The following is a 26,727-nucleotide window of genomic DNA, read 5'->3' as shown; positions in this document are numbered from 1 at the left end:
TTGCAGGGAGAAAAAAATTCCAGCTATTATAATTTCTATACTTATTATGCAATCCTGACATGCTAGAGAAAAAACAAGGGCATACTCTGAATCAGTCCAAAACAATCATGCAAAAAGTTTACTTGCATTTATAATAATAAAAAAAAAATTTTTAAAAAAGGAACCATTTGTAGCCAGTGTTATTCTACTTAGAACCATAATAAATTCCATTGTTAAGAGAAGTTGGCCAACAGAAACACACTTAACAGTTGTGATTTGATCGAATGTTTTACTATTTGGACGTAAACTAAGCGTACAGTAGCCTATATTTACATGTAAATAAAAATTTAAAAAAAACACGTATACAACATTCAATGTACAAGTAGGCTAAAATATTTTTAATTTTGACGGATCATCTTCAAGGCCTTATCCTTCAGTGATTTTATACTGATTCACATGCATACAGTACATGCATTATTAAGCCTTATTAACCTTACACACAAAAATGAAACGTAAAGATCGAACGTGCCTCCCTTTACTTCTAATTACAGCGGTGCTCTGCTGCCATCCAGCGGCAGACTGCGGTACTGCAACGTGATTCCACTATGGCAAAAAAAGGTAATCACTTCAATTTACAGTTTTCCACCATAATATGTTGCCTTTTATTAAAAGCAAAATTCGTGATTATTTTCCATAGATGGGTTGTGTGGCGTCAAACGTGTCGAACTTTGCTCCGTCTAAAACCTTGCGAGCTGCGATGATGATGATGATGATGACGATGACGATGACGTTCACCAGTCCTGACTGGACTTCTGCTTGATGAATTTGAGACAGATGTAGTAGAGCGCCATAAAGACCAAGCACACGGCCAGCAGCACCAGGTAGCAAGAGTACAGAGGATACTGGTTCATGTTCATCAACTCCACCACCTGACCGCACATCACACACGCACACTTCACTGACACTGAAAATAGTTTTGCCCCACCACATCCTTGTAACACGCATAAATGATTAAAACACGCTTTTCAAACGCATTATTCTAACACACTAAGAAATGCAAGCATTAAATGTAAAGAAAATACTGTCGGCATGTCGAGTCCGTGTGTGCCTTTGAGAGGCGGGGCCTTACGGGGTGGCAGCAGCTTCTGCTTGAGTGGGTTCACTTTGTTCTAACAATTCATTCGACAAACTGCTGAAAAGTGCATGTTATTTCTTTGTATGTTTGCAAATATGCCGCACTTACATATATTCCGTCCACCTCCAGGGTGAAGTTGCCGATGGTGACGGGGTATTTGTTTCCCCTGAACTGCACCAGCAGAAGCCCCTGGAAGCCCCAACGCATGAAGGAGGCGTGAGAGAGCCACGACGCCACTGCAAGACGTAGGAACCAATTTTTTTTCCCAAACGTCATCCATCCAACCCGCTCCAACAATCCCGTCCCGGCGCGTCGGCTCACCCAACCACATGTTCTCCAGGCTGATGACGAAGCCCCCGGTCAGGTAGAAGACGGTGAAGAGCGAGTTGCCCATGAAGGCGGATGTCTGCAGGGTGGGCAGCGCGGCGGCCACAAAGAGCGCCATGGCGCGGCTGCAGTACACCAACAGCCAAACCAGCAGGAAGTTGAGCAGGAAGCTGTCTGCGGCCTCGTTCAGGCCCGCCAGCCAGTAGATGGGCAGGGCGTACACCAGGGTGAACACGCAGTGCTCGGGTAACTCCCCCAGCACCTGCGGACACATTTGGACGGCAGAACAAACCATAGCATTTGATCCCGTGTCATTAGAAACACTGTAGTAGGGCCAAATGCAAAATCCTCATGGCTCCGCCTTAGCTTTCTCCACCCAAGTTGCTATCTTGCTATATGTTAGCATTTTATCCCCAAATCTTTGGAAAAATATTGGAAAAAAGTCTGCGGGTGATGAACCGCGAGTATATCGGGACCCACTGTCAATCTGTTTTAGCATTTTCTGCACTCAGGTCGATCAATGTTAGCATAACAATTGCTAGCATGTTAGCATTTGATCAACTCATTTGAAATAGCACCCCAACACGGGACAAGAGCAAACAATCAATCAAACATTTGATATACATTTCCATGAGAAGCAGGGGGAATAACAAAAAATAAAATGTTGAACATAGTTTGAAAGGAAATCCGCGTGTTTACAAATCTGTGGGTTCAAACCGCAAGAATGCGGGGCTCCACTCTAATTACAGCATGTTAGCATTTTATTCACTCTCATTCAAAGTGGTACCCAAGTACGCGGCAAGAGGTCAATTCTTGATTTATCTGCCTTAGCACTTCTGTATCGTTAGCCTAATTGCGTAACTGTCTAAGTCATTTTAATCAATTTAAAAATACCAACATCCTTGCTAAAAGCTTTTTTTGTCTTTGTCAAGTGATCCAGCTCATGCTAATTTGCAAAAGTTGACTCAAAACAACTGGAAACTTCTTGTTTGCAAATTATTATTTTTTTTTCAATCACAATAAAATTTGACTTAGACAATTGTGCAACTAAGACAACAATATGCTAACTGTCCATTTGTTAGCATTTTAGCATTTGATCAATTCTCATTAACTAGTAGCCGACTACTCGTCATCAGGTCATTGAATCCCTGAGGTTCGTATTATGCAATGTTTCAAACATTACATAAAGGCGGTGATTGCATGCAAGCTCCAGCGAAAACATGTTTTAGTTGGCGCTTGTAGGCAGTTACACTTTGGGCCCAACGTAGAGCAAAGCTGCCCCCTTGTGGTGATTTTGTGTGCTATACCTTAGCAAAGAAGTAGGGGGTGACCGAGTACATGCCATCTTCCAGCTCGTGGTAGAGCATGGCTCTCTCTGTGTGACCTGCAAACAACATTTGCAAAGAGTTTGGAACATGCGGTAGCGCCACCCATCTAAGACTAAAATATTCTTCCCTGGTGTTCCTAATAAAGCATCCAGAGAGTTGATCGTGGACTTTGGTCTCAAGACATGCTGGCTGCTCAAAGCGTTATCTGTACACTTAATCAAGTCCATCATCTTTGATAACTTATATGACTCGCCAGAGGACATTGAATGACCTTGAACTGTCAAGTTGATCGGGCCTTTTTGATACGAAAGGACTCTCACATTTTGCTATGACGTCCAGCACCACAGCGAAGGGCGTGAGCGCTCCGATCATGTAGAGCAGGGCCACGGTGTCCTGAACGGACAGAGGCTGCTCCCCGGCGCCGTAGTACAGGAAGCCCACCAGCAGGGACATGAGCAGGGCCTCCAGGCCATGGACCAGCAGGGTGACCAGGTCTCGGTAGTCGTTGTACATGTGGCGCCTGGCGAAGGAGGACATGGTTGGCGCCACGAGACCTAACTTTTGCTTGCCGCGTTTTTCGTGCTCTCACCTGATGAGGATGGCAAACTGCTGGAGGCGACCCGGTAGTCGGTCTCTCTCCTTGGAGACGACCGCAACGTTGTCCTCTTCCGCCTTGTCGGGCTGCGGGGAGCTGCTGCCAACGGGGGAAGCAAAAGCTGTCTTTTATTGGTTCGTGAAATGTTGACATCTGCCATGTTAGCAGCTGGTATCCCAGATTTTTAAGAACTAGTGATTATTGATATGCTAATGTATCGCTAGATAGCAACAAAATCATGAAGGTAGGTCTATGTGTCTTTTGCCCTGCAGTTGGGTACCATTTCAAATGTGCTAACAGTTAGCATGCTGATATACGAATACAAAGATACGAAAGGCAGATAAATTTGATTTTTCTTGTTCATGATACTATTTCTAAAGAGTTAATGAAATGCTAACATAACTCCATAGCAAGATCCATCCGGATTTGACTTCTTGCCCTGTTGCTGTGTTCTCTTCCTAGTGAGAGTTGGTCAGATGCTAGCACGCAACCAGGTGGTATGCTAACAAACAGAAAACTAGCAACTTCAGTATGCAAAGCATTAAGACAGATCTTTTCGGTTCTTTGCTTTTGCCCTGTCAGCAGGTAATATCAAATGTGAACGTTTGTTATGCCGACATATGACAAGATAACCAGGGTACAACATGCTGAGACTCTTAGATAACAATGTTTCATCTTGCCCTGTAGTCAGGTACTATTTTTAAATGGAGGTTGATCAAATGCTAACATGCTAAGTACGAAGCAACCTCTCAGAGTGCATCAGGGCCGCGCCACTCTTCCACATGTGGTCGTCGGTGTCCTGGACCTTTTCCGAAAACCGCTCGGCCAACAGCCGGACCCGCTCCAGAGACTGGGCCTCTTGCTCCGGACTACGACGGTCTATGCTGATCAGGTCCACTAGCGCGCAAACACAAGCAGCTCGTCAGAGATGTTCTACGCGGTCCCACGGCTGAGAACCCCCAAAGGTCCTACCGTAGAAGTCGGACGGGTTGCAGTACCGCGGGCACGGGTGGCCCAGCGCCGTGAAGTACGGTACCATGTCCCGGGCGGCGCCACAGTACACGGCCGAGCCCGACGACAGCAAGACCACCAGGTCGAAGAGCTGGAAGATGTCCGAGCGAGGCTGGTGGACCGACAGCAGAACCAGACGGTTCCCCCTGGCCAGGCGGGACAATGTGATGACCAGATTGTGGGCCGTGAAGCTGTCCAGACCTGACGTCGGCTCGTCCAGAATCAAAATACCTGGAACCTTCAATGGTTGGTTTGTGGACGGGTCTAATAGCTGAAGCGGGACCAGAGGCTTCTCTTACCCGGGTTCCAGAGGAGTTGGACTGCAATGCTGACCCGCCTCCGCTCCCCTCCGGAAACCCCCCTTACGTAGTCATTTCCCACCCGGGTGTGGGCACACTGTCTCAGTCGCAGCTCAGCGATGACGTCGTCCACCTGAGAGGGGAACATTTCCAACATCAACGTTCCTGGAGTCGGTGCGGGATTGAGCGACAATGTGAGAATGGTTTCCCGTCTCTTTCATCCACGAGGCAACTCGAGGTGCTTCACACAATCAAAGACACGCGCTGGACCGGGAGTTACCCTCTGGTCCCGCTGGGCCTGCGTGAAGTGCTCGGGCAGCCTGAGTTTGGCCACGAAGGCCAGGGTCTCTCGCACGGTGAGGTGAGGAAGAAGCCGGTCGTCCTGGCGCACATGCGCGATGCTCTTCTTGACCAGATGAGCCGCGTTGGGGCGACCGTTGATCAGAATCTGGCCCGATGTCACGCCGCCGCCCTCGTCGCGGCACGTGATGATGTCCAGCAGCGACGTTTTGCCGCAGCCTGCGCCGGCGCAACCGCACATTTAGCATTACCGTCATTAGTAGTGGGAATGGTAGCGCTCGTGTACAGGTTTGACCCCAAAGGAGCGTCAAAGCGCTGCAGCTCAGTCCGAATGCGGCAGAACAAAAGAGATCAGAACATAGGAAATGGCTCCCAGTCAGCTATAGGATAAATTAGAAAATTCGAACACTGAATGGTTTGGGTCCTGAATACATGAAAGAAATCGCTAGTGTCGGGCCAAAACCTTGTACTTCCAAAACAGTCACTTTTCAGGAGACCCTCAAAATTGCAAGTTTTAGCATTGCATTGTGAAAGACAGCAAGCCATTTTCAACACTTTGGATTGGTCAATAATGTGTAAAAAAAAAATTACACCCTGCACGCGTGTGGGCTGACCAAGAGTATAGTTTTTTTTTTTTTTTAAATATGTGAACTTCACCAAAATGTGACTGATGAAGGTTTTTTATGTTTTGTTGGGCAACGCCAGCGAAATGCTGCTTTAATGAAACCCAGTAGTGCTCTGAAATTTGCAGACTTAGGTCAATGAGTGGAACCCAGAGTTAAAAGCAAAGATGGTGAAGCTGTGAAGTCAGCCTTGAGTGTAATTGCCTTTAAATCCAGGTTAAAGACCCCCCCCCCCCCCCATCCAGTACCTTTGATTAAATAATGAAACATTTTGAAATTGTTTTCTTTCTTGCAATATTTGTAGAAACCTCCATTTATTTTTTTTTTGTTACTTTACTTTTCACTGTTTTGAATGTTTGTCAAGTCTTGTGTTCATGTGTTTCGGGCATATTTACCCGAGCTTCCAATGACGGCCAGCATCTGCCCGCTGCGGACGCGCAGGCTCAGCTTGTTGATGGCCGTCTGCTTGTCGCCTTTCACCTCCCACGGCAGCTTGAACTCCGACAGCCTCTCGTACCAGGGAATCTGCGCCGCCGTGTCCACCTAGTGCCGTCGCACACGCGCACCTTTGCTTGTTGGCACAGGCACGGGCGGGTGCAGCATGCATGCGTTTGTGTGACGGCCATGTTGAATGTGTCACCTCATAGTGCAGGTTGTTGACTTCCAGCTGGTTGCAGGCGCCGCCGTACGTGAAGTAGAGGCTGCTGTCCTCCTCTGACGAGAACAACTGAGTGTCCGTGTGCACCTGCAAAGCAATTCGTTTCATTTACCATCTCCATTTGAATATTACTTCCATGAAATTGTTTTCATGTATTCCCTCCATTCATTTTGTCGCAGACTGCTGCCATTACGAGATTTGTTTTCTTTGTCCAATCAGATTTCAGCTTCAATGCCTTGCTATGTTCATGTAATCTGCCCGGGGCCTTCACAATCAGTTGTGCTGGTTGATTTCACGTCAACTTTATTTGCAACGGGGTTGGTTCTTTAACCGATCACATTTCAAATTTGTCATCTCATCCTTAATGACGTCAGGATTTTCTGTCCATTAATTGGCGGGTCTGAGCAAAACAGCTACGGTGAGTAGGATGCGCTTTTTATTTGTATTCTTTTCCTTTTATGAGCTGAATATTAATTTTGAAGTGCTTCGGATGGTGCGTGTGGCACAGTTGTGTACTGTCGTATTATTGTTTCTATAATTTTGGCATGATGCCAAAAAGCCGTCGCTGCATTACGCAATGGGACAGTACAATAGGTACACGTGCACTGAGTTACATATGACTTGCAATACACAACAGGTGTGGATTTTGATTTTATTATTTGCGCAAAATGTGCTAAGAAATTAGGAGAAATTATAAATCCCCAAATGAAGAAAAAGAGGAGGAGATTTTTTTTTTAAGGTTTCAGAAGAAAAATATGATATGATTTGTTTTGCATGTGTTTCTAGTTACCTAGCGCAAACTATCATGACTGAGTCCAATCCATGCAGCAGTTGAGCCCTTTTAAAACAAACACGAAACCAGGAAGTCCAGCTAGCGTCAGCGACTGACCTGCGACGATCCGTTGGCGTGAGCGAAGCTACTATTTGTGTCCATGGTGAAGTTTGTCCGGTCCGATGGTCAACGCCCGCCCCCCCCCCTGCGCCCCCCTCCTCTCCTCCGCCCCTCTTCTTCTTGACGTTCTTTTTTTTCCCGCTCTTCAGGATTTTCGCCCTGCGTCCCCGTGTCACCGTGTCCCGTCCAGGGAAAGTCTCCTCCAAAATGATGTCCTCTAACCCCACTTCACCTCAGCTTCTCCGCTCCGCCTTCCAGGACGCGCCGCTCGCCTCCCTGTCCGCTTTATACGAGCCTGGATCAAAGTTCCCTGAGATAAGGCCCGCATGCCCCAGTAGCGTGTTTATGGCTCTGCCCTGTCCTGTCCTGTCCTGTCCTGTCCTGTGCGTGTGCAGGGAGCTGCTGGGGCTCGCGTGGACACGACTTGAAGATGAGCCGACAGCAGGACTCGGTGAAGCTGGAGAGTTTCGGCCAGGTCGGCGAGGCCAAAGACTCCTTCGAGTTTGTGTCGGAGGCCGAGAAGGACGGCGGAGATGAAACGGCCGAGCCTCGTTGCTGCCTCAGCGCCAGCAAAATCACCTACACAGTCAGGTGAGTGCAACATGGAACCGCAGTCCAGTTCTAAGACCGGTTCCAGGTGTCTAAATCCTGGTGCTGACCCAAGTTGCGCTTGACACCGCGTCGAGGTCTCTATTCTATTCCTAACCTTGTTGTAACCCTTGTTTTGCTTGTCTAACTCTTAACTTCAATTGGCTGGCCGATTAGGATAAATGCTACTCATCATCTGGAGTTTACCAATTAATCTCCGATATGGAATAGTAAATTGTGTTCAGACCGTATGGGCAGGAAGTAATATGCCAATTCAGATGTAATATCTGTAAGTATGTACAGTATATGATAGGTTTTACATTTATGCTTAGTGTGTAGTATTAGTGTTCAAATTGGCTCCAGGTTTCAGTTGAACTCTTTCTCTGCACTGTACATTTCAAATACAACGCTGTCACATGTCAATGATGATGTTCTGACGTGAGAAAGGCGTCTGTGATTTTTATTTTGAAGTCGTCACTCCACGGCAAAGAAAGTAATGAAGTTGAAAAATTGTGATTTAACAAAGGGCATCATGCAAAAATATTTTTGTTGAGAGTACTTGACTCAACGGGCACTATTTTTGTAGACAGAGCACATGCGCTTGGGTGTAAAAATGAGCACACCTTGATTTTCGAATGAGAGGAGCTGCCTCCATTGACCGGGAATCAAGTCGGCTGTGTTCACACCCACAATAGCGCAAACGCCGGTTTCCAATTGCGCACGTTAACGAAAATACCAAAACAAAGAAAACAGCACCCCATGCGCACTGTTAGACCGTGCTTTGCGCTAGACTTGTGCTGGGCACCAAAATACGTTCAGCTCATGTTTTTTTTATTTTTGCAGGTTCTTGTACTTGAAAATTCTTCTCTGTTGTAAAATTAAACAAATACTAAAGAACAAAGTCTTGTAAAACAGTCATGTCCTGCCTGTAATCCATATTTTTGATACTGAAAAAAAAGTTGTTTTAGTCATTATATATTTTTTAAATAATTTGTAGATTAATCGGACATCGATTGTTTCACCAAATCGAAGTTGGCATCGGTCTCAAAAAAAAAAAAAAAAAAAATCCATGTCAGAGGGGTCTAGTTTTAAGTACACTTCTCCAAGTCTTAAGTTGCAACCATTTTGTTGTTCAGCCTTGACGGAGGATTTGATCTAAGGCCGATTTTTGTTTCCTTGCAGCGAGCGCATCGGCCCCTGGTGGGACTTGCCCTCCTACAGGAAGCGACAGACTCGGCAGATCCTCAACAACGTCTCCTTCCACGTGGACAGCGGGCAGATTATGGGCATCCTGGGCAACTCAGGTGGGCTGCCAGCTCGGACCCTGATGCAACTTGTTGCTAGGCAGAATTTGTGCAGCCCCAAAAGCAGTATGAAAAAAATCGGAAGAGTGCTCTGCTGCCCCACGTGACAACCTAAGGACAAAAAAACCACAAAGCCCAAACGACTACTATATCCTACACTACTTACTATATGATTTTTATACCATACATATTATCAGGCAGTTTTCTTTAGATGAATACAAAAGACCTTTCACACAAGTGCCATATGTTGGAATCGGTGGGGCACTTCAACAATTGCCTCTAACGCGAAACGAAACACATCACATTCATTCCAAATGTATTCTTTTTATTAGTCAAACGCCATCTACAGGCGCTGGTAAGCCACTGCAACACTTGCCTTTAAACTAAATTAGATAGAAAATAGACAAATGTGTTTGTTTTTTGGGAGAGAGGGGGGCACAGGATAATCACAATTTTAAAAACTCTTTGAATTGAAAATGTAAGTATCAAACGATTAATTAAACCTTCAAAATTTCCTGCTAAGCTTGCCAATCGAAGGGCCCAAAGATGAAAATTCACATTCAGTGGACCTAGTGCATGTTTTTGGAAGAAGTCAGAGCACCTGAAAAAAATGCTGGATAAGTCATATAGAAACTGAATTGATGGTGCCATCTAGTGGATTTCGCGGGGCATTGCAACACTTGCCCCGAATGTGAAATGAAATGGAAAACCGTCATGTTTTGGCGCTGGATTCCCTTCAAGGCAATGTTAAACACACATCATTAATTCCAAAGATTTTTTTTTTCTCCCCCCACAATGGAGTGCCATCTGTCGGCACTGGTGGGGCACTTTGACACTTGCCCCTCAAGTCAAAGAGTATCCTATTTTGACTTGTGCGTTTGCATGTTGTACAGGTTCTGGAAAGACCACGTTGTTGGACGCCATCTCGGGAAGGATCGGCAACTCTGGAAGCCTGTCGGGCGAAGTCTTCGTCAACGGCAGGAAACTGGCCAGAGAGGAGTACCGGGACTGCTTCTCATACGTGCTGCAGGTGACATACGCGACGACGCGACACTCGCTTGCTATTTGGCTTTGCAAACTCCAGGAAGAAAGTCTTGTCAAAGGTTTGTCAGTACTTCAGTCAACTTTTTTTTTTTTTTTTTTTTGCTCCTCCATGGCCTCCTCATGCTCCTAATCCATCAGTGAGAGGTGCTCAAGTGTATCCAAAGCCGGAATGAAAAACAGCGGCTTAAAACGGCCCCTTTCAAATTATCTAGCCGCTGGCTGATAACACCCCCACACACCCCCGCACACCCCCACGCGCACACACACACACACACTTGTCCGTCCAGTCTAAGTCTTGTCATTAACTTTGGCTGCTAAGCTGCAGATGAGGAGGCGATATGAGCACCTGATATGAAAGTCATTCACATGAGAGACTCTGCCGAGGAATGCGATTGGCCGGCGTGTTAATTGAGGCAGGCTGGAGGTTCGGTTCACGCAGTGCCTGCGCGTGTATGTAATTGCCAAGTGTGCATCGACACGGTCTTCAGCGCTCGTTGGCAAGTTTCTGCAAGTTTTCACCAGGGCCGATTTTGGCATTTGGATATCCTACCGAAAATTCAATTGAATAATCGTGTTTTTGGATAACATGTATATGTACATAGATTATTGCTGTCAAAGTTAAAGCGTTAACTATGGAGATGAATTTCAATTTTACAACGCACTAAAAAAATTTTTAAAAAACGAACTCAGTCAACTCTGTTTTATTGACCCCCTGTGGCAGCTGAGCTCTGCTCACTTTGCAGCCAAACTTAGAGGAGCGTTACTGTCACAAAGACGGACTTTGATGTCGCTTTAGTTGAAAAAGTGGCTCCATGGCTCATTGGAGAAATCCAAAATAATTTGAGCACTTTGCAAAGCCAAATTCAAATACCGTATTAGTTGTACGTCTTTGGCGCATCGTGCAACTGTTGTGTTTTATGGGAAAATAATTCTATTCAGGGATCAAAGAAAGCTTTTAGAACAGTCTTTCAATCAAAATATACTTTAAACTTTTTTTTCCACGTTAATGCCACGATTTTATTCAATTGAATATCGATTCCAAGCCTCGGAAAAAAATGGTCGTGGAAAAACACGATTAATCGCGATCAATTATGGAAAATTTCGCGATTAATTAGTTGAAAAAATATGATTACACTCAATAATGAAAAGCAAACTGTTTTTTTTTTTAATTTTTAGATAACATTTGAAAATGACAAGAAATGAAATGAATTATGTCATTTTCTATTTGTTTTGTTTCTCCTGCCAGAGCGACAACCTGTTAAGTTATCTGACTGTGGAGGAGACTTTGACCTACACGGCCCAGCTGGCGCTCAGGAAGCACTCGGCCGAAGCCATCCAAAACAAGGTGGGACCAAAAGCGGCCACCTTCTCCCAGAGAGAGAGATGTCTTTTGTCTTCCAACGACAAAATGCTCATCAAACAGCTCCTGATAATCCCTTCGTTCCAAAAATCAAAATGCCATGTCGATTCCTAAATTGAATTTTAAAAAGGAAGATGAATAGTGACGAAAAGCATCCTTCCATTATCTGAACAGCTTATCCTCACGGGGCACTGAAAATGAAAACACACTATAATCATTCAGTATAAAATCAATAATGATTTTGTATAATCGAATGAAAGCATAGTAATGTATTCATCAATAGAATTGTGTAACATTTACGTTGCGCAATTTTTCAAATGTATCATCTATTTTCACAATGAAAATAACATAATTATGTTTAAAGAATTATGTTTCAAATGTAATAATAGTTTGCCTGTTATTAGATAGAAACATCCTTGATTTCATTCTTAAGTCACTTAAAAGTGCTATATAAATCTCAACAAAGACTTCATTATTCAATCATCTTATTACAATATTCATTCAGCGATACAATTCCAAGTAATTATGTACATTACTATGCGCAATGAGCGTATACGAATGAGGGGCGGAGCCAGAACGTGGCTAATGGGTGGGCCTGGAAAAATCTGGGCGGGCCCACCGAGCACAGTCTTCTTTTCCTGACGCATCGTATATTCAAAATAAAATAAAAGTGAATAATATGAAGTTCGGCTCTTCCTTAAACAACCACAATGATGCCATTCTTAAACATTCAATACAACAAAACACAAATTCCAAAATAATGTCGCAATAATTTGTGCACACTCAGGCCCACCCATTGGCTCCGCCCCTGATATGAATACGGTCCGTTGTTTGTGTGCGGCGCGTGTTTCAAGGTGACGGCGGTGATGGCCGAGCTGAGTCTGAGCCACGTGGCCCGCAGCGTGATCGGCGGCCGCGTTTTCCCGGGAATCTCCGGAGGCGAGAGGAGGAGGGTCTCCATTGCCAGCCAGCTCCTTCAGGACCCCCGTAAGTCCGCACCGAGGGGCGGGCACAAAAATGACTCGCCGAGAACACCGGGAAGCGAGACCAAGGCGAAAGTAACGCTCGCTGCGATCGGAGCGCGATGAGAAGGAAGCGCCGCGCTTGCGCAACTCCTCTGAGGACCAAAGGCCCCCCGCCCTCATCATTGACGATTCGAATGACCGCGCGCGCGCGCGCGCGCACGCGCACACGCGCCGAGCGTGAGGAGTTCCCGTTGGCTTCCTCTGCAATCAAGCAGAAAATGAATTCATCTCGGTTTAATTGCGCTTTGAGAGGCAATCTTTTAATTGCCCTCATTTGACCGACGACATCACGATTAAAGCGGGCGCCCGTCGGCGGCCAGTCAGCTTTTCAAGTTTCAAGCGGGCGTGTTGTCATCATCGGCAGGCGTCATCCTATTGGACGAGCCCACCACGGGCCTGGACAGCATGACGGCCAATCGGATCGTTGTGCTGCTGGCCGAGCTGGCCCGCAGGAACCGCATCGTCATGGTCACCATCCACCAGCCGCGCTCCGAACTCTTCACGGTAAAAACACAGCAAGGCATTCCAATGGGGAAGATTTTCAATAGCGGGTCGCAAGTTCCATTCCCACGTAGCCCCTGGATGGAAAGGTGACGATGGAATGCTGATGAATCGCTGCTCTGCATTAAACATAAAACACATCTTGAGGGGCAAGGAGGGAAGAGGCATGCGCTTCACTTGGTGGGGCACTGCCCCTGCATGCCCTGAACTGGTCAAAACTGAGTCAAAACTGGTTGTACTAGGATGTACAAGTTGAATTTATAAACTGTTGCTCTGCATTAACGTGGAAGTCAACCCAAACCCCGTATCCAACACACACGCTACTATGCCCGTTATTTCCGATGCGTTTTATGTCGTTTATGTGACCCATTTAACGGGGAAGTCAACCCAAACTTTTTTATTTTTTATTTTTTTCAAAGAATATGTTCTATGCAGGCCCACTAGTTGAAACAAAGCAATATGATCAATATGAAAATGAGATGAGTAGCAAAATGCACCCGTTTTTAGCCATCTCTGGGGGGCGGGGCCATTTTGTCACTCCCGCCGACTGAAAATGACATCACGACGGCTCACGACGACCAATCGCGGCTCAGATTCAGAGAACGGGTCAGCCGCGATTGGTCGCCGTGAGCAGTTGTGATGTCATTTTCAGTCGACAGAAGACAAAATGGCCGCCCCCGAATATGGCTCAAAACAAATATTAATTTATATTCCACAAACGCAAAATTAATCAGACTGCTTTGTTTCAACGAGTTGGCCTGCTTAGAACATATTCTTGAAAAAATATGTTTGGATTGACTTCCCTCTTTAAATGGGTCACATAAAATGCATCGAAAATAATGTACATATAGTAGCGTGTGTGTTGGATAGAGGGGCCCGGTGGCCATGGGGAATTTCCCGAACGGCCGGTCCATTTCCGGGTCCGCTGTATCCTCCCCCGTCAACAAACGTTGCCGTGCCAAATATTGGTCCCAGCTTGGATTGGTGCGTTGACCTCGAAGAGGTGGGCGGGGCCTGCCGGCCATGGCATGACGGTAGCTAAGTACAAAAAAAAAATCCTGCGCTGGAGCTAGGCACGTAACTGTTGTTTGGCCTTGGAGGAGGTCACTTTCTCGATTGTGTTTGCAGGTGTTCAGCAGGATTGCGTTGATGAGCCGCGGCGAGTTAGTTTTCTGCGGCCAACCCGACGAGATGGTGGACTTCTTCAGCCGCCGCGGCTACGAGTGCCCCGAATACTGCAACCCCTTCGACATCTACGGTACTCGTCCGGCGCGCGCGCGGGAAGCGAACGCCGGCTCACGCCGCCGCGGCTTTGCCAAAACAGTGGACTTGACGTCGGTGGACACGCGCAGCAGCGAGCGCGAGGCGGCCACCTTCAGCCGCATGCACGACGTCAGCCGCTCCTACCGCGAGTCGGACGTCTTCCGCCGCATGCTGGCCAGGACGCAGCAGAGCCTGAGCGCCCGCCGCAAGGCCGCCGTCCCCTTCAAGAGCAAAGAGTCGCCCGCCGCCGCCGCCAAGCTGGCCGTGCTCCTCAGGTGGCGCGAAAAACAAAAAAAAAAATACATCACTCGCGTCGTTTGCAAAACAGCGCTTTGCCTTTTGGTATTTGTTCACGTCAGCCAATCTATGAAAATGGGGGCATGTCGACCAGAAAAAAAAAAAAGAGAACGGCATGCCGTCATCGTAAGAACACGAATGAAATTCAAATAAGATCATGAAATGCACATTTGAATTACGTTTTGATGGACATGGAGGAAATGTAGAAACAACTGTAATTGTTTATGATGGCATCATTCATATTTATATGCGATCATATAAAAAGAATTGAGCGTGTTCTCGACATTAACATTTTTAAAAATTGAAAGTAAATAACATATGAAAATAAAATATGCATTATAAGATGCTTTTTTTTAAAAAAAAAAAGCACCTATTTATATTGTCATATAAAAAAGAAAATGTTCATTAAATTGGCTATTTTTTATTGGAAATAAAAGTAAATATGAAATAAAATTCGCTATATATTCAATATGTATTTAAAGTAAGTGTCCTTTGGTATCTTGAAAGACGTCATTATTACTGTATATTACATTATTATATTTCAAATATTACAGAGGAAATGTATTCATAATTTACGACATTTTGTATTTATTTTTTTAAGTGCAAACATAAGAATTATGCAGATGGAAATCAGTCAAACTATCTATGTATATACTACAAAAAAATATATATATAAAAGATGCAGTATTAATTTATATATATATATATATATATATATGCAATTTGTCCACGTCATTTTCCTTAGGCGGACCATGCGTAACTTGTCGAGAGACCGAATGGGCGTCCTGATGCGTCTGTCTCAGAACCTGATCTACGGCCTCTTCGTGGCCTTCTTCGTGATGCGTTTGGACGACGACGTGGCAAAAGGCGCCGTGCAGGACCGCATCGGCATCATCTACCAGTGCGTCGGCGCCTCGCCCTACACCGGAATGCTCAACGCTGTCGCCCTCTGTGAGTAACGAGTCTCAACCGCGATCAGTCGTTGCTGCCCCTGGATAGACAAGTGGCGGGAAACGAAAGGCAGATGAGAATGACTCCCACAAAGAGGACAGAAAATCCATTTATACACTCTATTTCTAATTTGAATCACTGCTCTGTATTCAATATTAAAAAAAAAAACCACACAGCACAACATTTAGTGGGACTTACTCGAGTCCAAAATTGGAACCTGCTTCATTTTGTAATTCAAAAACAGCCTTATAAGATGATGGAAAAAGTGTTCAAATAAACTGCTCTGCATTCAATACAAAAATAATAAATAAATAAAAACTTTGCTAGCTACAGATCTTGACGGGGTAGATCTTGTGAGAGTATTGACAAACTATGTTCCTCGTCATGCTTGCGGTCACCTGTTGCTAGGCAAAGTTCAGTTCAAAGCGACAGGCCCACAAACCGACACTTGTGTTTCGGCGCCGTTATCGGCGCAAGGTTGGCTTTTTATGTGTGAACTGACGTAACCTGAAATGTTGACGAGCGATTGGAAAAAATAATGCAAATGGTACTGTTCTTCAATGCAAATGATTGCTTGATGATGAACCTACAAAAATGGCTGAAATGCCACACCGGGATTTTTATTTATTTATTTTTTAAATGGCAATAAAGTAAAAATGAAAATCAAACGAAAAGGACAAAATAATGACAGCAATACAGTATTGATTGATGATGGCCGAGCCGGAGGCACGCTGAAGTGTGTCGGCAACGAGCTGCTGTGTGACAATCAATAAAAGGCGCTTCTTAAAGCACCCGAACATGAGGTGACAGGATAACGAGCGGCGTCAGGCGTCAAATAAGCCGAGGGATGTGGCGGCTGTTTGCAGTTCCGGCGCTGCGAGCCATCGGCGACCAGGAGAGTCAAGACGGCTTGTACAGCAAGTGGCAGATGTTCCTGGCCTACGTTTTCCACATCCTGCCCTTCAGCGTCCTCAGCGTGCTGCTCTTCGCCTCCTTCCTCTACTGGTACGCACTCCAAACACGCTGGCCAAACTTCAAGGTGCGTCCTCAAGGAGGATGGAAGGTCAAATAGGAAGGCAGAAAAAGCATAAAAACCCTACCTTAAAACCCCAACCCTGCTTTAAAACCCTAACTTGAAACCTTAACCCTAGTTTGAAACCCTAGTTTGAAACCCTAACTCTAGTTTGAAACCCGACTTTGAATCGCTAACCCTAGTTTGAAACCCTACTTGGAACCCTAACCCTAGTTTGAAACCCTAGCTTGTAACCCTAAACCCTAGTTTGAAACTCTAACCCTAATTTGAAACCCTAGTTTGAAACCCTAACCCTAGTTTGAAACCTTAGTTTGAAACCCTAACCCTAGTTTGAAACCCTAATTGGAAACCCTAACCCTAGTTTGAAACCCTAGTTTGAAACCCTAACCCTAGTTTGAAACCCTAAATGGAAACCCTAGTTTGAAACCCTAACCCTAGTTTCAAACCCTAATTGGAAACCCAAACCCTAGTTTGAAACCCTACTTTGAAACCCTAACCCTAGTTTCAAACCCTAATTGGAAACCCTAACCCTAGTTTGAAACCCTACTTTGAAACCCTAACCCTAGTTTGAAACCCTACTTTGAAACCCTAACCCTAGTTTGAAACCCTACTTTGAAACCCTAACCCTAGTTTGAAACCCTAATTGGAAAACCTAACCCTAGTTTGAAACCCTAATTGGAAACCCTAACCCTAGTTTCAAACCCTACTTTGAAACCCTAACCCTAGTTTGAAACCCTACTTTGAAACCCTAACCCTAGTTTGAAACCCTAACCCTAGTTTGAAACCCTAATTGGAAACCCTAACCCTAGTTTGAAACCCTAATTGGAAACCCTAACCCTAGTTTGAAACCCTAATTGGAAACCCTAACCCTAGTTTGAAACCCTAACCCTAGTTTGAAACCCTAACCCTAGTTTGAAACCCTAGTTTGAAACCCTAATTGGAAACCCTAACCCTAGTTTGAAACCCTAATTGGAAACCCTAACCCTAGTTTGAAACCCAACTTTGAAACCCTAACCCTAGTTTGAAACCCTACTTTGAAACCCTGACCCTAGTTTGAAACCCTACTTTGAAACCCTCACCCTAGTTTCAAACCCTAGTTTGAAACCCTAACCCTAGTTTGAAACCCTAATTGGAAACCCTAACCCTAGTTTGAAACCCAACTTTGAAACCCTAACCCTAGTTTGAAACCCTACTTTGAAACCCTGACCCTAGTTTGAAACCCTACTTTGAAACCCTCACCCTAGTTTCAAACCCTAGTTTGAAACCCTAACCCTAGTTTGAAACCCTAATTGGAAACCCTAACCCTAGTTTGAAACCCTACTTTGAAACCCTAACCCTAGTTTGAAACCCTACTTTGAAACCCTAACCCTAGTTTGAAACCCTAACCCTAGTTTGAAACCCTAATTGGAAACCCTAACCCTAGTTTGAAACCCAACTTTGAAACCCTAACCCTAGTTTGAAACCCTACTTTGAAACCCTGACCCTAGTTTGAAACCCTACTTTGAAACCCTCACCCTAGTTTCAAACCCTAGTTTGAAACCCTAACCCTAGTTTGAAACCCTAATTGGAAAACCTAACCCTAGTTTGAAACCCTAATTGGAAACCCTAACCCTAGTTTGAAACCCTACTTTGAAACCCTAACCCTAGTTTGAAACCCTACTTTGAAACCCTAACCCTAGTTTGAAACCCTAACCCTAGTTTGAAACCCTAATTGGAAACCCTAACCCTAGTTTGAAACCCTAATTGGAAACCCTAACCCTAGTTTGAAACCCTAATTGGAAACCCTAACCCTAGTTTGAAACCCAACTTTGAAACCCTAACCCTAGTTTGAAACCCTACTTTGAAACCCTGACCCTAGTTTGAAACCCTACTTTGAAACCCTCACCCTAGTTTCAAACCCTAGTTTGAAACCCTAACCCTAGTTTGAAACCCTAGTTTGAAACCCTAACCCTAGTTTGAAACCCTAATTGGAAACCCTAACCCTAGTTTGAAACCCTAATTGGAAACCCTAACCCTAGTTTGAAACCCTAATTGGAAACCCTAACCCTAGTTTGAAACCCTACTTTGAAACCCTAACCCTAGTTTGAAACCTTAGTTTGAAACCCTAACCCTAGTTTGAAACCCTAACCCTAGTTTGAAACCCTAGTTTGAAACCCTAACCCCAGTTTGAAACCCTACTTAGAAACCCTAACCCTAGTTTGAAACCCTAGTTTGAAACCCTAACCCTAGTTTGAAACCCTAAATGGAAACCCTAGTTTGAAACGCTAACCCTAGTTTGAAACCCTAGTTTGAAACCCTAACCCTAGTTTGAAACCCTAGTTTGAAACCCTAACCCTAGTTTGAAACCCTACTTTGAAACCCTAACCCTAGTTTCAAACCTTAGTTTGAAACCCTAATTGGAAACCCTAACCCTAGTTTGAAACCCTAATTGGAAACCCTAACCCTAGTTTGAAACCCTAACCCTAGTTTGAAACCCTAACCCTAGTTTGAAACCCTACTTGGAAACCCTAACCATAGTTTGAAACCCTACTTGGAAACCCTAACCCTAGTTTGAAACCCTACTTTGAAACCCTAACCCTAGTTTGAAACCCTACTTTGAAACCCTAACCCTAGTTTCAAACCCTACTTGGAAACCCTAACCCTAGTTTGAAACCCTAACCCTAGTTTGAAACCCTACTTAGAAACCCTAACCCTAGTTTGAAACCCTAGTTTGAAACCCTAACCCTAGTTTGAAACCCTAATTGGAAACCCTAACCCTAGTTTGAAACCCTAATTGGAAACCCTAACCCTAGTTTGAAACCCTAATTGGAAACCCTAACCCTAGTTTGAAACCCTACTTTGAAACCCTAACCCTAGTTTGAAACCTTAGTTTGAAACCCTAACCCTAGTTTGAAACCCTAATTGGAAACCCTAACCCTAGTTTGAAACCCTAACCCTAGTTTGAAACCCTAGTTTGAAACCCTAACCCCAGTTTGAAACCCTACTTAGAAACCCTAACCCTAGTTTGAAACCCTAGTTTGAAACCCTAACCCTAGTTTGAAACCCTAAATGGAAACCCTAGTTTGAAACGCTAACCCTAGTTTGAAACCCTAGTTTGAAACCCTAACCCTAGTTTGAAACCCTAGTTTGAAACCCTAACCCTAGTTTGAAACCCTACTTAGAAACCCTAACCCTAGTTTGAAACCCTAACCCTAGTTTGAAACCCTAAATGGAAACCCTAGTTTGAAACGCTAACCCTAGTTTGAAACCCTAGTTTGAAACCCTAACCCTAGTTTGAAACCCTAAATGGAAACCCTAGTTTGAAACACTAACCCTAGTTTGAAACCCTAATTGGAAACCCTAACGCTAGTTTGAAACCCTAGTTTGAAACCCTAACCCTAGTTTGAAACCCTACTTTGAAACCCTAACCCTAGTTTGAAACCTTAGTTCGAAACCCTAACCCTAGTTTGAAACCCTAATTGGAAACCCTAACCCTAGTTTGAAACCCTAACCCTAGTTTGAAACCCTAGTTTGAAACCCTAACCCTAGTTTGAAACCCTACTTAGAAACCCTAACCTAGTTTGAAACCCTAACCCTAGTTTGAAACCCTAAATGGAAACCCTAGTTTGAAACGCTAACCCTAGTTTGAAACCCTAACCCTAGTTTGAAACCCTAACCCTAGTTTGAAACCCTAAATGGAAAGCCTAGTTTGAAACACTAACCCTAGTTTGAAACCCTAATTGGAAACCCTAACCCTAGTTTGAAACCCTAGTTTGAAACCCTAACCCTAGTTTCAAACCCTACTTTGAAACCCTAACCCTAGTTTCAAACCCTACTTTGAAACCCTAACCCTAGTTTGAAACCCTAACCCTAGTTTGAAACCCTACTTGGAAACCCTAACCCTAGTTTGAAACCCTAATTGGAAACCCTAACCCTAGTTTCAAACCCTACTTTGAAACCCTAACCCTAGTTTCAAACCTTAGTTTGAAACCCTGACCCTAGTTCGAAACCCTAACCCTAGTTTGAAACCCTAGTTTGAAACTCTACTTGGAAACCCTAACCCTAGTTTGAAACCCTAATTGGAACCCCTAACCCTAGTTTGAAACCCTAATTGGAAACCCTAACCCTAGTTTGAAACCCTACTTTGAAACCCTAACCCTAGTTTGAAACCCTACTTTGAAACCCTAACCCTAGTTTGAAACCCTAACCCTAGTTTGAAACCCTACTCGGAAACCCTAACCCTATTTTAAACCCTAGTTTTAAACCCTAACCCTACTTTGAAACCCTAACCCTAGTTTGAAACCCTAGTTTGAAACCCTCGTTTAAACCCTAACGCTAGTTTGAAACCCTAGTTGGAAACCGTAACCCCAGTTTGAAACCCTAACCCTAGTTTGATACCCCGCAACTGCTTTTCCTTCCAGGACAGTGGGGATGCACGCACAGATGTGGCGCTTCGCCTGCTTCGCGGCGGTCGTGATGGTCCCTCACGTCACAGGTGCCCCTCGCCTCGCCTCGCCTCGCCTCGCCTCGCCTCGCCTCGCCTCGCCCCGCCCCGCCCCTCCCGTAGCGCGCGTCTCAACGCTGCCGCCATTGTCGCGCGTCTTCCAGGCGAGCTGCTGACGGTGGTCCTGCTGGGGCTGGTCCAGGACCCCAACATGGTCAACACTGGAGTGGCCCTGCTCAACATCGCCGGGATCCTCGTGGGCTCCGGATTCCTACGGTTGAGACATTCAACTCGTTTGCTTGGGCTTTTTAGGCTTCACGTTTTGTCTGCGTGTGTGTCATGCCATTCTGCGCCACCGGGGGGGCCCACTGGCACGGCACCTTCGGATCGCTGCCATGCAACATTGGAATGTTTTGCACCTTTGGCCAAGAAACCTTTTTTGTGCGTGTCGCCGTGAACAGGAGCACGGCGCAGATGCCGACGCTGTTCCAGTGGCTCGGCTACCTGACGTTCCAGAAGTACAGCTGCGAGCTGCTCATCGTCACCGAGTTCCACGGCCTCCGCTTCACCTGCAGTAAGGTCCCGTTCGCCATTCGAGCCCCCGGCGGGAGCGTCCAGACGCCCGCCCACCGCCCGCTCGTCTCGTCCGCAGACCACACGGGCGCGGTGCCGGGACGCTGCCTGATCACGCAGGGCGAGCAAATCGTGGAGCAGGGCTACCCGGGCGCCGAGTCGCGCTACACGCTGGACTTTGTGCTGCTCTACTCCTTCCCGCCCGCCCTCCTGCTGCTGGGCATCGTCACCTTCAAGATCCGAGACAGACTGGTGCTGCACTGACGGCGCTCGCTCGCAAAAATGCTCACGTCTTGATTATTTTTCACGGGCCGTATCCATAAGCGTGAGAAACAACGTAAGCCGGGCGTACCGTTGAATTTCTTTTATGATCAGCTGTTTAATCGTCCACAGTGGGCCAACAAATTTCAAAGTCAAAGTCAGTCATTCATGTACTGCTCATGTCCCAATTTTGAGTAAATAATTGCCTGTTGCCCTAACGACGTGTCGTCCATTCGGGCAAAGATGCTAGATGGCTTGCCATTGAGCTAACGCTGCAAGTCAGTCTTTGGAGTGCTGCTGCTGCTGCTGCTGCTGCTATGTGTCCAGTTGCAGGCCTTTCCACGACTTTGCTGCGTTCTTCTTGTACTCTTCCAACTCCTGCAGACAGAAGAGACGTTTTTAACCTCAAACTCGGAAAAGTAGGGTACACCCTGAGCAGGTCGCCGCTCAGTCGCTTGTGGCGACAAACAAAGCATTCATACCAAATGACTCCACATGCCGAGATGCGAACGCTGAACCTCTCGAGTGGGAAGCGGACTTTCTACACACTCGCATACCGTGATGCCCAAAATGAGTCAAATATTTGATTCGTATTGATTTAACTTTCGATTATTTTGTCAATTGAACAACGAATCGACTGACTTTTTAAAATGTACACCCCTTTATTCAAAAATAAAATGACTTGAAATGGACAGGGCAGAAAATGCACAAAAAAAAAGAGTTGATTTACTTTGATTCAAATACTGGTTTGGTCCAAAACGTCCGAAAGTCATCAAAAATCCATCCATTATCCAAACCGCAGTCGGCGCGGGACACCCTGAACTGGTTGCCAGCCAATCGCAGGGAAATCAAAGCCTTGGATGTCAGCAAATTTCTTCAATTTCAACAAAAAAAAAAAAAAAAAAAGCCAGAAGTTATGGTAAGTGATAGTGTTGGGTCCCAGCGGCCCTTCTACATTCCACCCCGTGGACTTGGGCCCCCTGGCGTCTTATCGAAAGCCAACAGTCTCGAACTTGGGTTTGAAATTGGACAGTGATTTGAAATTGGATGGGCAAATCAGTGCTATTGTTGCTTTCAGCTGGCCTAGGTCAAGGCATTCCTCGACTCCGCAGCATTTAACAATAATCTCGGCAGCCTTCGTGACTCACCGTCATAATCTTCAACAAAAAGGATTGTTTGTACGTTTCAGATTTTTTATGGGTGTTTTCTTCACTTTGTTACCGATTCATTTTTTTGGAACGCATGTGTGTCATTACCTGGTCTTTCTGCGCCCGCATGGCGTCAATCTGCGGCTCGCCGTACTGCGGGTCCTTGGCTGGGTCCTTTACTTCTTTCTTCTCGCTGGTGTTCTGTACATATCAAAATAAAATGAGATGGAAACTTGCAATATTACTACGCAGAGTGAAAGCTGACCTCAGGGGGGAAGATGCGCTCGTAAACTTTCTTCCAGAGGTCTTTGGGGTTCTTGGCGTGCAGGGAAGTGATGTCTATGTCCGTCGTGGGAGGAGAGCCTATCATATTTACACGTAAAAAATATACAAATGTAGCTCTAAAACGTATGGAGAGCACAGGACCGCATAATATTTGATGTGGCGTACATGACTTATATCGGCCACGAGAGGGCGCCATGCTCACCTATGAGGGGCCGTTAGGGACATCATTACTACTGAAATGCTTTCATACACACTAGTGGAATTTTTGTTGCTCATAAACACAAATGAAATGCTTTCATACATGCCTTCAAACGCCTTACTATACATGGCCGTTATTTTCACAAAAAACGCCTCGCTATACATGGTTGTTTTTTTCACAAAAAACGCCTTACTATAATGGTCTTTTTTTTTTCACAAAAAACACCTTACAACACATGGTCATTTTTTTCACAAAAAACGCCTAATTATGCATGGCCGTTTTTTTTTTCCACAAAAAACACCTTACAATGCATGGTCACTTTTTTCACAAAAAACGCCTAATTATGCATGGCGTTTTTTTCCCCCACAAAAAACACCTTACAATACATGGTCTTTTTTTTTTTCCACAAAAAAACGCCTTACGCATAAATCCTGTATCGAATTGAGATAATCTTCTATTGCTGTTTCTACCACTAGGTGGCAGGAGTGCCGAAAGCATGGAGTTCAATAAGGCGATGACGTTCGTTAGAATTAATCCAAAAAAAAAAGGAAATCAGCTTCGTTGAGTTGATTAGTAACATTACTATCCTCAATCTATCCATCCTCAATCTATCTATTTTTGTTGTTTCACTTTTGTGTATGAAAGCATTTCACTAGCGTGTATGAGTGCATTTCACCTGTGTTTATGAGCAACAAAAATTTTAGTAGTGTGTATGAGAGCATTTCAGTAGTAAGTGTGAGAGCTATTCCTGAATGAAGTCCCTAACGGCCCCTCAAACTCACCGATTTGGCTGAAAGAGTCTGAGCCTGCTGGGATGATGAGGGGCCTGCTGGAGTCACATGACACCGTTTTCCTACAAATGAAGCACAGTACAATAAAGTCAAGAATAACGCTAATAATGTTTATATTTTTATAGAACTTTTCCTTTGTTGTCTGTATTTATTATTACAATTCGATAATAGTAGAGTGATAAGAAATTTGTGTTTTTACCAATACAGTACATTTAAAAAGTGCTTCAGTGATACAGTTACAGTTTGAATTTTGAAAATGGACTATAACGTGTACTTTCAAATTGTATTTTTTTTTTTTGCTTTATTTTTTCCGAAACTTGGCTTGTAATTCCAAGCTAACTTCCCAGTCGAGTGGTGTGGTGCCATTAGCGCGAGAGGGTTCTGCGTGCCACGTTCACCCTGTGTCCGCGTTGAAGGCCAGATGGGAGAAGAAGCTTTTGGTCTTGGACAAGAGGCTCTCCGACTTGATGCTGCTGAACTGACAACCAATAAAAACCACAGAAGAAGACGAAATAAAACATGACAGCCGTGTGAACGTGATGTCGTGGCCTTGAAGTCTTCTTACAATGAGCGAGGCGGCGTGGTAGTGAGCAATAAAACGCAACGTTTTGCAAACTACTTTCCTCTTGTCCGACACCAATTCCTGCAAAGTTACAAGTTTTTTTTTTTAACTGTGACTTGTTCGCAAATAACATCTTATGGTGACAAGTATTTTTTTATGTGTGGTTTACCTGGAAAAGATCATACTTGCTGCCGATGATGAGCAGAGGAACTGGAAAGGGGCTAATCAGCTCTCGGTCCTGTTCAATCATCAATCATCATCATGTGCGTGTGTGATACATGTAGTGTGCACATACACACCACTCGTTTAAAGGTTGGACACGGTTCCTCAATCGATAGCGCGAGAAAGTATGTCCTAACTTGTGACTGGTAGCGTCCATGTTGTTTTAATTGACATTTTTATTGTACTTATATTCTTACGTACAGTAATGCTGTACCTCAAACTTCATATTGCTGCAACACCAGACAAAAAAAGTTAAAACGTGTTACGTTTGACTGAACAATTCCTTCCAGTTCAGGTCAATGCAGGAGATCTTTTTGTGTCTACAAAAACAATATAATATTGTAAAAAAAATAAAAAAATAAACATAAGGCCAAGTATTTAAAAAGTTACGATTTCATATTAAAAAGGGCATGGCTCCAAAAACTATTTTCCCTTTTTAATTTTTTGTCTGCAGCGGGACAAAATGTTGTAAGGCGTGTGCATGTGCCCTTACCGGGAAGTCTTTGGGTAGGACGCGTGCGCAAAAGGACGCAGACGCCGATTGTTTGGCTCCGGCTCGGCTCCTGTCGACTTGCCGCGTCTGAGAAGCAGCCTGCTCCACGTGGGCCTGCGCCGCCTGCAGCAACGTCTCCATGGTGGCCCACAGAGCGGACGGAGCAGACAGATCCAACACCAGGATGACGGACAGGGACCTGCATGGCACAGACGAATGAACGAATGCACACGCTCCATCATCCAGGTAGATTTGAGCTGTCCATTGTATACGTGAATTACCGAATGCTGGCAGCAGTGATGGGGATCTGCACCAGATCTGACAAGGAAGTCCCGCCTCCCAGCTCCCACAGGTGGGCGATGTCTTTGGGCTGGACACATTATGTGACATTGGTTTGGTTTCACAGTTACAGTGAAATAGTGGATAGAAATCAAATGTCAGGTTTCAAGGTGACAGGTCAGATTTGACAGTCACTAGGGGACATATTAACGTTGTATTCATTTCTTTTTTTATGAAACAACTACTCACCGTGTTGTGTCCTGTGGATCTCCTGCCAAATGTGTACTCCAGAGCCAAAGTGGGCTTAGCTGGTTCATCCCTGGTGTGTACACAACGCTTTAGCAGCCTCACTAATTAAATGTGCTCACAATTACTGTATTTTTGATTACTCGCCTGTCAAGGCATCGGAGCAGAATAGACGTTTTACCCTGTCGTAACGAAAGATAAACATGTCGCATTTAGACCAAACAGTGCTTCCAATAAATGTAAAGTAAGACAGAAAAAAAACATACCCCAGCCTTGCTTCCCATGAGAAAGACGGTCCTCTCCCCGACTGCTTCTCCCCTAGCACCGGCGTTCTCTCCGGTGCCACTCTCCCGACTCTGGACCTCGGCGGCGGCCAAGTCCCACAACTTGTCCGTGCTGGTAAACGTGACGAAAACAAACATCGCGTTACTTTATGTCCAATCTGTTGTATTGTAAAGAACCATAAAACGAGCTAAAACAAATAAAATACTTGTCCTTGCCATGTTTTTGCCATCATCTTTCGAAAGCTAACATGTCGTGGCTAAAGAGCGACATAACGGCGCACATACCCGTTGTCCCAGCAACGGGCGCACATTGATGACGTTCTTACACCTTCCGATTGACATAAAAAAAAGAATACGCATGCTTAACCGCAAAAAACAACCCCCCCCCCTCAAAAAAAATAATACTATAGTGGACAGTTTATGAAGGAAAATGTACAGTAGACGTATA

The 26,727-nt window shown here is 45.0% G+C and overlaps 3 protein-coding genes across 11 annotated transcripts; 1 reads left to right on the top strand and 2 right to left on the bottom strand.

The window, feature by feature from the left end:
• Positions 1–349: 349 nt before the first annotated feature.
• Positions 350–7,701, bottom strand: abcg8 (ATP-binding cassette, sub-family G (WHITE), member 8). Of its 3 annotated transcripts, none has more exons than XM_086045697.1 (13): positions 7,145–7,701; positions 6,238–6,342; positions 5,993–6,140; positions 4,955–5,193; positions 4,675–4,807; positions 4,337–4,606; positions 4,111–4,261; positions 3,359–3,463; positions 3,090–3,289; positions 2,749–2,825; positions 1,436–1,703; positions 1,223–1,350; positions 350–908 (listed from the first exon to the last, which is right to left on the bottom strand). In XM_086045697.1, the coding sequence occupies exons 1-13, from the start codon at positions 7,187–7,189 to the stop codon at positions 771–773; spliced, it is 2,007 nt and encodes a 668-aa protein (XP_085901823.1). In that variant the 5' UTR covers positions 7,190–7,701; the 3' UTR covers positions 350–770. The 3 variants fall into 3 exon arrangements, with proteins under 3 accessions (XP_085901823.1, XP_085901825.1, XP_085901826.1); XM_086045699.1 differs by having other exon boundaries at positions 3,359–3,460; XM_086045700.1 differs by lacking the exon at positions 7,145–7,701 and adding an exon at positions 7,046–7,126.
• Positions 6,221–23,151, top strand: abcg5 (ATP-binding cassette, sub-family G (WHITE), member 5). Of its 7 annotated transcripts, none has more exons than XM_086045692.1 (16): positions 6,223–6,673; positions 7,042–7,190; positions 7,297–7,738; positions 8,918–9,039; positions 9,933–10,069; positions 11,330–11,428; positions 12,298–12,430; positions 12,833–12,972; positions 14,098–14,227; positions 14,294–14,507; positions 15,275–15,480; positions 16,347–16,519; positions 20,914–20,987; positions 21,101–21,212; positions 21,398–21,510; positions 21,589–23,151. In XM_086045692.1, the coding sequence occupies exons 3-16, from the start codon at positions 7,578–7,580 to the stop codon at positions 21,830–21,832; spliced, it is 2,058 nt and encodes a 685-aa protein (XP_085901818.1). In that variant the 5' UTR covers positions 6,223–6,673; positions 7,042–7,190; positions 7,297–7,577; the 3' UTR covers positions 21,833–23,151. The 7 variants fall into 7 exon arrangements, with proteins under 7 accessions (XP_085901821.1, XP_085901818.1, XP_085901819.1 ...); XM_086045691.1 differs by lacking the exon at positions 6,223–6,673 and adding an exon at positions 6,730–6,892; XM_086045695.1 differs by lacking the exon at positions 7,042–7,190 and having other exon boundaries at positions 6,221–6,673; positions 7,543–7,738.
• dync2li1 (dynein, cytoplasmic 2, light intermediate chain 1) lies at positions 21,859–26,695 on the bottom strand. Its single transcript, XM_086045702.1, has 13 exons — positions 26,496–26,695; positions 26,262–26,391; positions 26,143–26,177; positions 25,999–26,068; positions 25,752–25,840; positions 25,471–25,669; positions 24,925–24,993; positions 24,759–24,836; positions 24,592–24,671; positions 24,185–24,255; positions 23,184–23,281; positions 23,027–23,119; positions 21,859–22,148 (listed from the first exon to the last, which is right to left on the bottom strand). The coding sequence occupies exons 1-13, from the start codon at positions 26,510–26,512 to the stop codon at positions 22,086–22,088; spliced, it is 1,092 nt and encodes a 363-aa protein (XP_085901828.1). The 5' UTR covers positions 26,513–26,695; the 3' UTR covers positions 21,859–22,085.
• Between the last annotated feature and the right edge of the window lie 32 nt (positions 26,696–26,727).

The sequence above is a fragment of the Filicampus tigris genome, chromosome 11 (genome assembly GCF_054856515.1).
Source record: "Filicampus tigris isolate MCC_2025a chromosome 11, RoL_Ftig_1.0, whole genome shotgun sequence".
Taxonomy (NCBI): Eukaryota; Metazoa; Chordata; class Actinopteri; order Syngnathiformes; family Syngnathidae; genus Filicampus; species Filicampus tigris.
The sequence above is the reverse complement of the archived record's forward strand: the minus strand, read 5'-3'. Positions and strand labels throughout refer to the sequence as shown.

Excerpts from the sequence above, each read along its gene's own strand:
- dync2li1 (XM_086045702.1), bottom strand. Across the intron at positions 26,178-26,261 it reads TCATGGGAAGCAAGGCTGGG|GGTAAAACGTCTATTCTGCT; the intron begins GTATGTTTTTTT and ends TCGTTACGACAG. Across the intron at positions 24,256-24,591 it reads GCCTTCAACGCGGACACAGG|GAAAACGGTGTCATGTGACT; the intron begins GTGAACGTGGCA and ends CTTCATTTGTAG.
- abcg5 (XM_086045695.1), top strand. The coding sequence starts at position 7,578 with ATGAGCCGACAGCAGGACTCGGTGAAGCTGGAGAGTTTCGGCCAGGTC. Across the intron at positions 10,070-11,329 it reads GCTTCTCATACGTGCTGCAG|AGCGACAACCTGTTAAGTTA; the intron begins GTGACATACGCG and ends TTCTCCTGCCAG. Across the intron at positions 21,511-21,588 it reads CGGCCTCCGCTTCACCTGCA|ACCACACGGGCGCGGTGCCG; the intron begins GTAAGGTCCCGT and ends TCTCGTCCGCAG.
- abcg8 (XM_086045697.1), bottom strand. The coding sequence starts at position 7,189 with ATGGACACAAATAGTAGCTTCGCTCACGCCAACGGATCGTCGCAG. Across the intron at positions 6,141-6,237 it reads TCAACAACCTGCACTATGAG|GTGGACACGGCGGCGCAGAT; the intron begins GTGACACATTCA and ends CGACGGCACTAG. Across the intron at positions 1,704-2,748 it reads CCCCCTACTTCTTTGCTAAG|GTGCTGGGGGAGTTACCCGA; the intron begins GTATAGCACACA and ends ATGTGTCCGCAG.